The 13885-nt window shown below is 37.2% G+C and overlaps 2 protein-coding genes across 4 annotated transcripts; both read right to left on the bottom strand.

Annotated features, from left to right (window-relative positions):
- LOC104768275 (receptor-like protein kinase HAIKU2) lies at positions 143-3588 on the bottom strand. Its single transcript, XM_010492206.1, has 2 exons — positions 878-3588; positions 143-797 (listed from the first exon to the last, which is right to left on the bottom strand). The coding sequence occupies exons 1-2, from the start codon at positions 3426-3428 to the stop codon at positions 424-426; spliced, it is 2925 nt and encodes a 974-aa protein (XP_010490508.1). The 5' UTR covers positions 3429-3588; the 3' UTR covers positions 143-423.
- On the bottom strand, positions 8759-13036 carry LOC104768265 (sucrose transport protein SUC4). 3 transcript variants are annotated; one of them, XM_019243371.1, is made up of 7 exons: positions 12356-13034; positions 11454-11630; positions 10127-10677; positions 9844-9907; positions 9718-9761; positions 9230-9409; positions 8759-9139 (listed from the first exon to the last, which is right to left on the bottom strand). In XM_019243371.1, exons 1-6 carry the CDS (start codon positions 12900-12902, stop codon positions 9251-9253), a joined length of 1542 nt encoding a protein of 513 aa, XP_019098916.1. In that variant the 5' UTR covers positions 12903-13034; the 3' UTR covers positions 8759-9139; positions 9230-9250. The 3 variants fall into 3 exon arrangements, with proteins under 3 accessions (XP_019098916.1, XP_019098917.1, XP_010490497.1); XM_019243372.1 differs by having other exon boundaries at positions 10127-10714; positions 11491-11630; XM_010492195.2 differs by lacking the exon at positions 10127-10677 and having other exon boundaries at positions 10903-11630; positions 12356-13036.

Below are 13885 nucleotides of genomic sequence, written 5' to 3'. Positions count from 1 at the left end.
TTCAGAATTTTTCTTTTCCTTTTTGAGTTTGAGAATGGCCTACAAAATTATAATAAAATAAAACCGAATCGATTAGGACTTATGTAGTATATCACAATTCTGTATGTACGAGTGAGTACCCCTATGTCGAAATGTGCACTTGTTTTAGCAAAGTATAGTGCATCTATTGTAAACACCATCAATTTCACATAATAGTTTTTGACTGACATACTGACATTCATTAACTAATTTGAAAACCTTAATACCAAAATTCTACAATTACAAGACATAGTTTACATCAGATCATTACATTACCTATGATTTCTTCATTAACCTGGAGTACTGGAATCACATTCTCCATCTAAACTCTTTACGTCGTCGTAATAACGTTTCTTTGTTACCAAAACAAACCCTAAAAAAGAGAGAATTTTGGTCCCTCAATCATCAACTTATTTCTTTGATCTTGACATCACTCTCTTTGCTTATAACAATCCCCATCAACCTGCACGGTTCAGCATCCTCTATCATCTGAACCACGCTCCTCATCGTCGGTCTTTGTCCAGGCAGTCTAGCGGTACAGAGGATCGCTATCCTTAGCAACTTGATCGCGTCTTCTTTATACATTTCTCCTAACTTCTTGTCCACAATCTCCATCACACTCTCTTTGCTCTTTAGATTGTTACTCACCCAGTTCACTATGTCTTTGCTCTCTCCATACTCTGCCTCTATCGGTTTTTTCCCTGTGACCAGCTCCATTAACACTACCCCGAAGCTATACACATCGCATTTCTCAGTCACTTTTGACGCGTATCCATACTCTGCAACAAGAATTTTTTAATGTTAAAATGTAAGACCATTGACAAAGCTGGTGATATAAGAGTTAGGTCTCTTTATTTACCTGGAGCTATGTAGCCATAGGTTCCCGCAACGACATGGGTGGAATCTGGACCGCCATTGCTGGCCTGAAGAATCTTGGCAAGACCGAAATCTGCTATCCTAGGTTTCAAGAACTCATCTAGCAATATGTTACTTGACTTAACGTCACGGTGAATCACCGGTTTCTCATACCCATGATGCAAGTACTCAAGCCCTTTCGCTGCACCAAGAGCAATATCATACCGTGTTTCCCAACCGAGGTTCGACTTCTTGCAAGAGTGAAGCATGTCCCATAAGCTCCCATTAGGTAAGTACTCATACACCAGCAAGCTCGAGTCATCGCTCGTAATGCTACAATAGAGTTTCACCACGTTTAAGTGCCGTATAGAGCTTAACGTTTGCACCTCTGTTTCAAACTCTTTCGATCTTCCTTCCCGTTCAGTGAGAATCGGCATAGCACTGCTGAAATTTTTCTGAGTACTACTACTACACCGTATGTGTTTGACCGCAACTTCTTTACCATCACCAAGTACTACTCTGTACACATCACCGCAACCTCCTCTACCGATCAAATTCTCTTCTTTGATCGAATCAATGATATCATCTTCGGTGAAACTCATCCTTCGGAAAGACTTTATACTCCAAGATTCGTGTTTAAGCGAACGACCTTCCTTCTTCTCGCTTTTCTTAAGGTACAAGAAAAACACAAGAGACGCAAGCAAGATCAGTGAGCCGAAAACTATACACAGCACGAATACGCGAGTGTCTCCATGCGATGTGGAAGGACTTATGCACCGGTTAAACGATTCGATCGTCATGCTGCATAGTCCAGGATTGCGGTTGAAGCTTCCCTTATATGAGGACAAACTCTGAGGGATACGACCTGATAATCTGTTGTTAGACAGATCAAGAAGGCTAAGCCTTAGAGACGACAAACTCTCAGGGATCATCCCAGAGAGCTTATTGTCCGAAAGATTCAAAGCGTTGAGCGTTGGAAGAGATCCAAGTGTGTGCGGGATTTCTCCTGATAACGAGTTTTGAGCCATGTTCATATCGCTGAGCATCGAACATGATCCGATAGAGTCAGGTATCTCACCGGAGAAGCTATTGCTCTGCATCTTGAGACTGCTAAGTCCCTTGAGTTTCCCAATTGAGTTTGGAATCTTCCCGGAGAAGAGATTGTTGTTAAGCTCAACCTTGGTTAGAGATACCGTGTCACCAATCTCTTCAGGTAGCTCATCAGACAACTTGTTGAACCCTAGATACAACGCTCCAAGCATTTTACCGTTCTTTATATCAGCAGTGATCGGACCTTCGAAGTTGTTCATGGCTATGTCGATGATCTCAAGCTTCGGTAAACCCCAAAGCCCCGCAGGAACAGTTCCGTTGAGGGAGTTTTCGCTAACTCTGAACCGTTGCAGAGTCAAACAGTTAGCGTACGAGTCAGGGATAGAGCCAGTGAGATTGTTCTGCAGAAGAAGCAGAGCTTTCATCTTCCCGTTCTTGCACATATCAGGAGGGATCAGTCCGGTTAGATAATTCTCAGACGCGTCGATGAAATCAAAATCAGAAAGCGAACCGAGTCCTTGAGGTAAAGAACCGGTTAACTTGTTTGTATAGAGAGAGAGGTTCACAAGATCCTTGAACTCGCCGAACTCGGGAGGAATCTCACCGGAGAATTCGTTTTCGAACATCTGAAGAGAAACGAGATTAGTCAAAGACCTGAGCTCCGATAAATCGCCGTGTAGAAGATTCGTGGAAGCATCTAAGCGAGTCAGGTTCTTCAAGTTTCCTAAACCGGTAGGGAGTTTTCCGGTTAAGGAGTTGTTGTAAAGCTCTAACTGCCGGAGATTAATAAGCTTCGTGATCTCCGGCGGAATCTCGCCGGTTAATTCGCTATCGGAAATCTCCAAATTCCGAAGCTCCGTCAAATCCCCGATCGCCGGCGGGATTTTCCCGGCGATGCTGCAGTTCGGCAAGTAGAGCGACGAGAGTTTGGTGAGAGAAACAATCTCCACGGGAAACTCCGACGTCGTATCGAAGGGATTGTCACCGATGCTCAAAACGACGAGACTCGTCGCGTTTCGTAGCGATCTCCACGGGAACTCGCCGGAGAAGGCGCTGTTGTTTAGATAAAGAAACTGTAACTGATTTAAAGACGAGAACTCAGGGAAAGCACCGGAGAACAGATTGTTCCCGAGATCCAAGTACTTGAGATTCTGGCAGTTTTTGAAATCACTCGGGGGGATGACTCCGGATAGTGAGTTGAATCCGAGTGAGAGCTTCTCGAGGCTATGAATCTCGCAGACGGAATCGAACGGAAAGTTTCCGGATAAGCCTCGACGAGAGAGATCAATCTCTGAAACGTTGCCGTTTGAATTACAGGTTACTCCGGTGAAGCGACACGGAGCGGTAACGGAGTTGAGTTTCCAGGAATCGAAGACGGCGAGGTTCGAATCGGAGAATGATGATTTGAGTTTGAGTAAGAGTTGGAGATCGTCTGAAGAAACGTAGGAGAAGAGAGAGATGACGAGGAAGGAGAAGAAGTTGAAGTTCCGCGAAGACGGTGACATGTTGGTGGTCGGAGAGAAGGAAGAGCGTGACGAAGGTGGTTTGAGTTAAACGGAATCTTGCTTTTTTTTTTTAATTCACATCGGAGTGATTTTGGTTAAGAGGAGAAGAAAGAGAGAGAGAGAGAGAGAGATGTTTGATAATGGCGGGCGCTTTAAACAAAGGCAAAGTTGTTCATCTTATCTGCTGCTATTAAATAAATAATTCAAAATTTTTGGCTTACCTTTGTAAATTGTATATAATCACTCTCACTTTGTTTGTTTTTAATTATATTATGGCGTCATTATTTTTATAATACGATGCTGATGTAATAATTATATTCGAATAAAGAAAAACTATAGCTAGGTGAATAATATTTTGTTTTATTTAGAAGGGACCCTTGATATAAACTATAATACTATTTAGTTTTCTAATTATACAGTAAAATGTGTGGAATAGTTTAGGAGAGTTTTTGATAGGTACTTGATAGTTGTTGATACTTGTTTTTTTATAGCATTTTTTTATAACTTTTTTTTGGTTTTCATTGACCATCCTATATAATAATTTTAGAAAACAAATATGTAGAATTCGTTAGAAAATGCACATACGAATTGAAACCATATTCCTGTCCAGAGTATTGACTAATCTTAAAAGAAAAATATAAACGTTATTGTGTTATAGATTATTTTAAACTATTGGCCTGCCTTACAAAGATACCTTACGTTATGGAGCTGTGGAAGTTTTATATTAATGTTATTGTACCTTCTTCATGTTGAAGCAACGGAACCTTGAACAAAAAACATTACATATACGAAATAACATTAGTCAAGTCTATAAAACCAAGAAACTAAACCAATTGAACCAATAAGTCAAGATCATATTATTTTGCAATGTATAGACTATTTCGTCTATACATATGGGATTCCCGTCTTTTGGTTTGTGGAATCTCCGGTTTACTACGGATTTCGTACGTTAATCTAGAAAGCTTGCAAGATCGTTTTGACTAGTCTTGTATTATGATTAACGCATATTATATATCTATGTCTTTTGTACTCAATCACTTTTGTAAGGATGAATAATAGTTCTACTGTGTTAGAATTATTATAGGATCAAACAAATTTTTAATTCTAGTTTCTCTCGAATAAGCTAAGTGTCATCCAAAAAATATAAGTGTGTAGCAGCGAGGTTTAATCAAAATCCATTTTTCTTAATTTACTTAAGATAATCGTCTTTTTATGAGACTACACTATATGGTAGCGGTAGGTTAGGTAGTTGTAGACTATATATTATGCAGCGCTATTTTTTGTGCTATATACTACTATTTTTTGTGCACGTCCGTGGTAAGAGTACAATAAAAAAAGTACTACTGCTACTGAATGATTGTGTAAATGAGTGACTGATAATTACATTTTTAATGTTCCCCTTACAATTTTCAAATTTTGCTTACAATTCTTTGAGCTGCATGTTAATATATATGTTATCAACGCATCACTACATACATATGTTGAACACTCTTGCTTTTTTATGGCACACGACTTGCAACTTGCTACCATATACTTTTTCCAATGGCATCACTATATATATATGTCTTAACTCTTAACTTTAAACAAATTACTTTTCTTGATTTTAAAAGGAAAGAAAAAAATGATTACCGAAGTAGCCAATCTTACATTAGTTATGGAGTAAGTAATACATATATATCGACTATAGAACTAATGATTAAAATTCTGCCGCTCCATAATTGCCATGTTCAAATTTGTTTGCGGACTCTTTTTCGGTGGACTCTTCTTTTTCCGACATAAAACAATAGAAAAATAAATATAATTAGAGTTTTCATTTATTTTACTTTCGTGAATTTGTTGCGAGTATTCCCATTTGTCATATTCGGATTAGGTGGAGACATTAATAATTGATTCCACGCCAGAAGACACTAGCTAGTGAGTCCAAAGCAAAAAACATGTATATATTTTTCAAACCTTTGAAAATTAGTAAGGAAAACATTTATTTGCTAGTGTTTGCCTTTGCAATTGTAGAATTCTAATGATCAAGTGACAGTGACGTATAACTAGAGATATAATATAGATGGTCTTTATTAAGCGTAAAACTATAGTTACAATAATAGATTGCTCTTAATTATAGTCTTAGGCTAGAGCCGCTAGACACTAAAAAAAGAGCCTATATAATAGAATAGAATAGCTGGCTTACGGGTTCCCTATATTAACAAGCGCAATCACAAAATAATCTAAACAAAAACACATAATTGATGTAAATGTGAACGTATCCATGGATCGTTGTTTGAAACAAAGATTAGTTAAGAGGAAAGAAAAATAACCACAATTTTTAAGTCTACAAGAGGTTGACCTTTGTTAATAGTTTTAAGTTTTAACAGTACCGTAACTATGTCAAAAGAAACCGTAAGTCTGTAACTATACGAATCTTTTTATGGTCAAATAGATTATACATAACTCGAATCTTTTCGAGTCTTCACAGTTTACTCGTCAAAAAAGCGTTCGAAGCTTCATGGAAAAAGAGGGCAGAAAAAATAAAGTTAGGCTATGAATGGTGACCATAAAAAGGTGCCGTTTTCAGTATTTTATCAAAAAACGCTTTCATGTTACCATTCATGTTTTTTTATGTTACGTTCTGCGTTTTTTGTAAAATAATGATGAAGCTATGCACAGATTTCTATAACTCACAAAAATAAAATTTGTGTTCACTTTCTACCCACACGTAAATAGGTGTGGTTTTTAGAAAACCGCTTCTACTGAATATTTCAATAAGAAAACTCATTTATATATGTATATATACATAAGTGTTAGAGTTTTTACTTTGTATATACGTTTGTCATCTATTTGTAAGCTAGTGTATGGTAATCGGTACGTCTAGAAAGAGTTTGTACGTACAAAAGATAACATATAATAATATTATACTAATGTATGGTTATTTTTTTTCCTAAAACTTTTTGTTGCTTGCATTATATGTTAACTTTTTTACAAACTCTTAAATATATTAAAATTCTTATATAACTATGTATTAAACTGTTTAGCAAATATTATTGAATAATTTTATTTTATTTCATATGTAAAACCGCATTTTTAATTTACATTATCCGCATTCTAAAAAACGCAGTTACCATTCGAAGTTAAGATGAAATAAGTTGTCCAATAATTGAAGCCTAAGGAGAAGACAATATAAATATTTGTAAATGATAGGGCAAGTGCATGCACATGAAGATAAAATGTACTTATCAACAAAATACAGGGTGGACTTCACTTAAAACTCTTCTTTTTGTGATATGAAAATCTTGAAAGATAAAAGCTAAATGTTTTGTTTCATACAAAAAGGTAATTACTTTATTTCTTTCAGCTAAAGCTAAAAAGGTTAGTTAAAGGAAAAAAAATAAACTCCCACTTATGTAAAATACGAAGGCGACAAGGGATGAATCAAATGGCCAACAGTGAATGCTTTCAACAACCCAATTCTTTATTTTTTGACAATATATATACAAAACAATCTAGAAATAACATAAAGTGGAGATTCATCTTTCTTTCGTCGTCAGGTGGATTTTATCACATTTTAGAATAGCAAATAGTATCAAATTAAAATGGGATTTTAATTTTCTACGCATCCAAAAATGTACTGCAGGCCAGAATAAAATTTAAGGCTCTCATATTAATTTATATTAAATCTTGCAAAATTAATTACAGTTATGCTTACGCAATTGAACCACATGAACTTCTGCTTCTCACGTGACTGTCGATGAATCAATCTTGAAGCTACTAAAATAGTTTCGCTTCAAGACTATAGGGTGAAGAGTGAAGAGTGAAGAGTACTAACTGAAACTCCTTCGAACCACATGATCAATATTTAAACAGTATGCTGAGAACGTTTCTAGATTAAATAATAGAGAAGGATTAAACAAGATTAGGATAGATAAAGACTTCAAAAAATCATTATCAAAAAGAAAAATTAGAAAAGATCGATCGTAGTGCAACGAGAGACTCTACCTCGAATCTATTGATTAAAAATGATAAATTTTTGTCATTCGTCTAGAAGCATGGGAGGTGTGAAAGCCGCCCTAATTGACTTTGGATAAGAGGTTCTTCAATATGAGTCGGTGAGTGACACCACGGTTTTTGTCCTTGTTTTATATCACTGATATGAGATAGGCTCTGTCCTCTCCGAATCCAACAGATTTTGAGGTCCCTTGTGCCCCCACACGTGTATTCTACTATACTTTTCCTTCTTATTTTTTTGGCATTACACCATAAGTACTGTTGTAATATTTTATCTAACCAAAGTTTAAGTTTTAATTATGACTAGTTTTTTCAGTTTTCTGTTTAAAGGTTATATATGTTTAAAATTGAACTCTTCGGATTTATATGCTCGAAAGCAGACTCTTCTAAACATTTTTTGGGAAGTCTATTTTAATCGACTACATACATATCATGCTAAGATTTTTAATTTCTTACAAAATTATATCGAATATGTTAAATATTGTATTCGCTAAATATTATGTTAAACCACCTAAAAATCACAACTTGGGACTCAAATATCTCTATCAATATTCAAACTGACACTTCAATTACCAAATCTTTGTTGTTTTCATTGTAAATCATGTCTTAACAGATCAAAAACGCTCACATCAAAAGAGGCTTTTGAAAGGAACTGCTAAGCAGTAACCAATAGTCCAAAGGAAACATTTGGAAGATAGCTAGATTAGAGAATATTAGGCCCGGTAGGAATAGTAGCAAATCCAAGATTTCTTTTTGAAAGGGATGTTTGAGATTGAAATTAGGGATATGCGATTGGGCTTATTCTTATGCATGTGGTGATTCTCAGTACCAGCTGAAGCTAATTATAGAGAGCTACGACCGTAATTAAGCAAAGAGACTACTCAGCTACGAAGTAATGGTTCCTTTCTACTTTTACTACATAGAGTATGCAAAGTTTTTGTATCTCAGGTTTCTTTATCAAAGTATATGTAAAGAAAATGAACTTTATAACAGTTACAGGGCCGAGAAAATTCATTGGCCTTTACAAACTCTCCGTTGCACACATAGAGTATGCAAAGTTTTTGTATCTCAGGTTTCTTTATCAAAGTATATGTAAAGAAAATGAACTTTATAACAGTTACAGGGCCGAGAAAATTCATTGGCCTTTACAAACTCTCCGTTGCACACATAGAGTATGCAAAGTTTTTGTATCTCAGGTTTCTTTATCAAAGTATATGTAAAGAAAATGAACTTTATAACAGTTACAGGGCCGAGAAAATTCATTGGCCTTTACAAACTCTCCGTTGCACACATAGAGTATGCAAAGTTTTTGTATCTCAGGTTTCTTTATCAAAGTATATGTAAAGAAAATGAACTTTATAACAGTTACAGGGCCGAGAAAATTCATTGGCCTTTACAAACTCTCCGTTGCACACAAGTTTTTACATTAATTTACAACAAAGAAACAGAGAAGATCCCGCGTAGGGACTTCCACGAGAAGGAGAGGTGTATATATATCTCACAAACTGAATGATGGTGTTATTTATTTCGTTGGTAACTTCTATGGCTTTTTCGTGGCCACAAGGATTATAATCCCAAAGTAGAGGTGATTAGGTCCTCGTCGCTGCAAATAAGTTAGTCACACGACATTGCATGGATTCGACAAGGATCACAGTAAGTGGTCCATCTCCCTGCCAATTTCCAGCACTCCCCTTAAGCGTTCGTCGCTTCAAGCTCATCTGTATTTTGCAATAACAGCTTTTATTAATAATTAAAAGACAACTTTTAAGTGCTTACTTACTTCTGTATAAGAATAGTAATGATTATACCTTATAACAAAAGAGAGGTTGTTATGGGAGAGGGATGGGCTTCTGAATCCTTGTTCGCGGAAGAGCCAAGATGGCTACAATTCCGCCAATGAAACCTGCAGCTGCTCCTACTGCAAGCGCAGGTGAATTCCCACCTCCAAACAGTTGATCCCATGGGCCACTGCCAACAGATATAATTACCTGCATACACATAATGATTGAACAACAGAAACTGAGTTTAATGCCAAAAACCATTACAAACACAGGGAAGGAAAATGCACCAATTGACAAATATAGAGAAAGTAACAGTGTCCTTTCATCACCGGCCATAAGGCCCACAAATAAAACAATGAAAAGACTACTAACGAAGCAAACCAAGCTGCTTTCACTTATGATTGTGGACTACCTTTGTATGATTTCTTGATGATCGAGACAGACACATATAAACAAGAACAGAAATTGACATGTAGCATCTTATAATGCAAAAAAGATGGTTGAACAACGCTTACCTGTGGGATAACTATAGCCAAATTAAGCACCCCCAAAGATAAACCTGCAACAAATAGAAATCTCATAAGAAACACCACTCATTTGTAAAATAAAAGCAGTGAGCATAGTATTAAATAGATGCATACCTTGACCGAGGCCCAAGGATTCAATACGTATGGAAATCAACGCATATGGGACACTATAAGTTATCTGCAGAAGAGTAACAATGGCATTAGTTACAACATAAGCACAAATAAACTCCACCATGTGGTTACAGATGAGCAGGAGATACATCAAAGTAATATATCATGATATCTCCAGCTTGGCGGCAATAGCCAAAAGGCATCAAAATATAAGATTAGCTGCAAACTATAAATTCTTTGTTTGGCACTGTATGTAACATGAAAGCAGAATTTCAAGAGTACTTACTGCCAATGGAATGCCCAGAACTGTAAAGATTAAGAGAGCAGCAAATACGATGCTGGCAGGTGGTTGTTCATGGCCAATGTAGCCAATGTGTGATGCAACAAATGAAGTGATAATCATTCCAAGAAAGCAAACAGCCATAATGATATTTGATATTCCCCAAACAAAACCAGCGCCCCACTTTCTGCAAAGTTTCTCCATGAGCACCGAAGTGATTCCAAGAACAACAGAATTCAACATCAAACCGAGTGCACCCATACTGACTCCTGCACTATAAGAAGTACCTATGTTCGGTTCACCGCCATAGATCTCTCGACCCATCCAATCAGTATCAAACAAAATAAATGGAAACCAACCAATCCATGTCAATGCTGTAACAAGCAAGATAATCCAAACATTTCCTGGAAAATATTTGAAAGTTCCTAATATTTCAGAAATAAAAGCTTCGTCTGTTCCACTAGTTTGCCCATGTGCTTCAGAAGCCAATGAAGCAAGAGGTACCTCATGAGCCGCTGTGATACTCAGGATCGTAGTTATTGCAATAAAGACGACATCTATGTAGAAGGCAGACTTGAGATTGGCACATTCCACATTGCATGNCAAATAAACTCCACCATGTGGTTACAGATGAGCAGGAGATACATCAAAGTAATATATCATGATATCTCCAGCTTGGCGGCAATAGCCAAAAGGCATCAAAATATAAGATTAGCTGCAAACTATAAATTCTTTGTTTGGCACTGTATGTAACATGAAAGCAGAATTTCAAGAGTACTTACTGCCAATGGAATGCCCAGAACTGTAAAGATTAAGAGAGCAGCAAATACGATGCTGGCAGGTGGTTGTTCATGGCCAATGTAGCCAATGTGTGATGCAACAAATGAAGTGATAATCATTCCAAGAAAGCAAACAGCCATAATGATATTTGATATTCCCCAAACAAAACCAGCGCCCCACTTTCTGCAAAGTTTCTCCATGAGCACCGAAGTGATTCCAAGAACAACAGAATTCAACATCAAACCGAGTGCACCCATACTGACTCCTGCACTATAAGAAGTACCTATGTTCGGTTCACCGCCATAGATCTCTCGACCCATCCAATCAGTATCAAACAAAATAAATGGAAACCAACCAATCCATGTCAATGCTGTAACAAGCAAGATAATCCAAACATTTCCTGGAAAATATTTGAAAGTTCCTAATATTTCAGAAATAAAAGCTTCGTCTGTTCCACTAGTTTGCCCATGTGCTTCAGAAGCCAATGAAGCAAGAGGTACCTCATGAGCCGCTGTGATACTCAGGATCGTAGTTATTGCAATAAAGACGACATCTATGTAGAAGGCAGACTTGAGATTGGCACATTCCACATTGCATGCAACAGTCTTTGTGAAAGTGAAGATCTTGTACCAACCATTATATGATCCAGTAGCATAGCCAAGAATATTTCCAATAGCCATAAAGAGGGAGAAGTAGCCATTTGCCACTCGAGTTCTGCGATTATCATTTTCTGAAAAGAAAAGATTGGACAAGAGTTAAATCACAACAGAGCGTTTATTTTCATACCATGATGACTTAATTACAAAACAATCACCAAAATAATCGTGCAACCACAAGCAAGGTTGCCCAAAACAAGATTGGATTTTTTTATGGCAAGTCTTAAGTACATGCAAAATCTCAAACGCTGGCATATATCCTTTTTTACAGTTTTTAGGTAGTGTTTTCAACTTACAGTTTCTTAACTCATCAACCACCCCAAAAGCTCAAATATGCAGAGATCCAAGAATTGAATCCATTCACTATATGTACCTAATCTAAGATTAACTTCACTATAATTTACACAAACTCACCAAACGTGTTCAAATCCTAACACCCCTACCTATGGACCACTTACTTCATCAAACTGTGGTCTTCCTAAGGTAAAAATCCCAAATTTTAAAAGAAATCAGAGTCCATACACTCAATCTAGGATTCAATTCACAAGAAGTGAGAAAAAAAAACAAACAAAGTTTAGGTGACTCAAGACGATAAGCCACCGACAAAGAAACAAAGAAGGGGCCTTTTGATTGTAAGGAGGAGACAAATTCGGTAATACCAAGATACCCAATTGTGTCTAAAAATCACAAATTTGTACACTTTCATGTTTTGCATGTGAGTACACGAGAACCCCCAAATTCACGAGGTTGTTGAAATCATTCAAATACGAGAAATCAACATAAAAGTAAGAAACTTTACCAGTAAGATCGGCGAGGAGAGCTCGACAAGGACCTTGAGTCATGTTATTAGCAACATCAAGGATCCAAAACCCTAAAACAAAAGCCACAATCGCTCTGGGCCTAATCTCCCCTTCTGTATCCCCAAATGCCCATCCTATATCCGCCGCGTGACCTATAACCAAAACAGAGACAGCAATCGCGGCAGCTCCGGCGACAATAAAGGGTCTCCGGCGACCGTACTTGCTAGTACACCTGTCGCTGCTATGCCCAACAAGGGGTTGAACGAACAAACCAGAGAGAGGACCGCAGAGCCAAATCACACTAGCCCAAGCGTGTGGGATACCTAGCTCCTGGACGTAAGGCGTGAGCAGAGAAAGCTGAAGCGCCCACCCGAATTGAATCCCGCACGCGACTGAAGCCACACGGAGAAGCACACGCTTCGATACTTTTGATCGAGGAGGAGCTACAGCAACGGGGCGAGAAGAAGGGTTGTTAGAGGGCCGAGGTGCTGGTGGACGGTTGCGAGTGGCTTTGTGGCGGCGATCTTGATCGGAAGTAGTAGCCATTTTTGGAAGCTTTCGACCACCGTTCTAACAACACTGATTCGTGTGGCTTTGAGAGAAAGTACAATGATGGCAAAGACGAAGATGTTGTAAGACTACCATTGGACTCCTGTGTGGTCTATTTTGAGAATCTTACCTTTTTTTAATATAAACTTGAGTGCGTATTTTTTAAGTGTTTTAAATTGTTGGGGGCTTTTTTGTAAATTTTCAAAACAGTCGGCACGTAAAAAGAGGTTATATATATATATAGTGGAAGGTTTTGTTTCTGTATGGATAAAAAAATACGGTTTTTATGTTACTATGAAATCATTAGTCGTCACTTTGACACTTTCTGTTGGATCACGGGGAAAAGTAGTTTCACATACGTAAGCTTTTTCAAAAAGAGACGTCGATAAAACTATATCAATATGCAACCTTTGTTGTCTTAAGAGTTTTTTTTATCACAGTAAAGGGAAACAGAAAGAAGTATGATAGTATCTTATGTAGTAATTATGCAATAGAAATTATTTGTTTGCTTTGGAGAAGTGTGTATTACACAAGGAATGATTTTGTTTATATTTATATTTATAAACGAAGTACAATAATGCATGCATAAATATGGTATATAGATATCCCCACTACAATTTAATGTATTTAATGCAATATTCGTGTGGTTGTTACTCGAATAGTCGAATATATGATGTCAGTCTGTCAGCTTTCATTCTTCCAAATAATGTTACATAGGTTTAAATAGTATAGAGAACTCTACCTTCAAAAAAACTAATACACGTAACTTAATTTTATCAAACCGAAACCAGCTAATAAAGTTAAGACGGTTTTCGGGTCCATTTTGGGGGTCGAAAAAGATTGAGCTCGAGATGAAAAAGACATTATTTATTGTTTGTTATACAAGTGGCCAATGTTAGCCCGTAAACATATGGCACGGAATGGTGCCATATTTGATATTTTCTATGTAGAAGAACTAGAACCATCCCCAACCCCCCCCC

This window comes from Camelina sativa, chromosome 3, assembly GCF_000633955.1.
Source record: "Camelina sativa cultivar DH55 chromosome 3, Cs, whole genome shotgun sequence".
In the NCBI taxonomy this organism is placed as follows: Eukaryota; Viridiplantae; Streptophyta; class Magnoliopsida; order Brassicales; family Brassicaceae; genus Camelina; species Camelina sativa.
Note: the sequence above shows the minus strand (reverse complement) of the source record. Positions and strands in the feature narration are given on the sequence as shown.

Bases quoted from the DNA above. Each gene is read 5' to 3' on its own strand.
- LOC104768265 (XM_010492195.2), bottom strand. From the start codon at position 12,902: ATGGCTACTACTTCCGATCAAGATCGCCGCCACAAAGCCACTCGCAAC. The intron at 11,631-12,355 runs GTAAAGTTTCTT...TTTTCTTTTCAG, and splicing joins TCTCCTCGCCGATCTTACTG to AAAATGATAATCGCAGAACT. The intron at 9,762-9,843 runs GTATGCATCTAT...TATTTGTTGCAG, and splicing joins ATCCTTGGGCCTCGGTCAAG to GTTTATCTTTGGGGGTGCTT.
- LOC104768275 (XM_010492206.1), bottom strand. From the start codon at position 3,428: ATGTCACCGTCTTCGCGGAACTTCAACTTCTTCTCCTTCCTCGTCATC. The intron at 798-877 runs GTAAATAAAGAG...TTCTTGTTGCAG, and splicing joins CTATGGCTACATAGCTCCAG to AGTATGGATACGCGTCAAAA.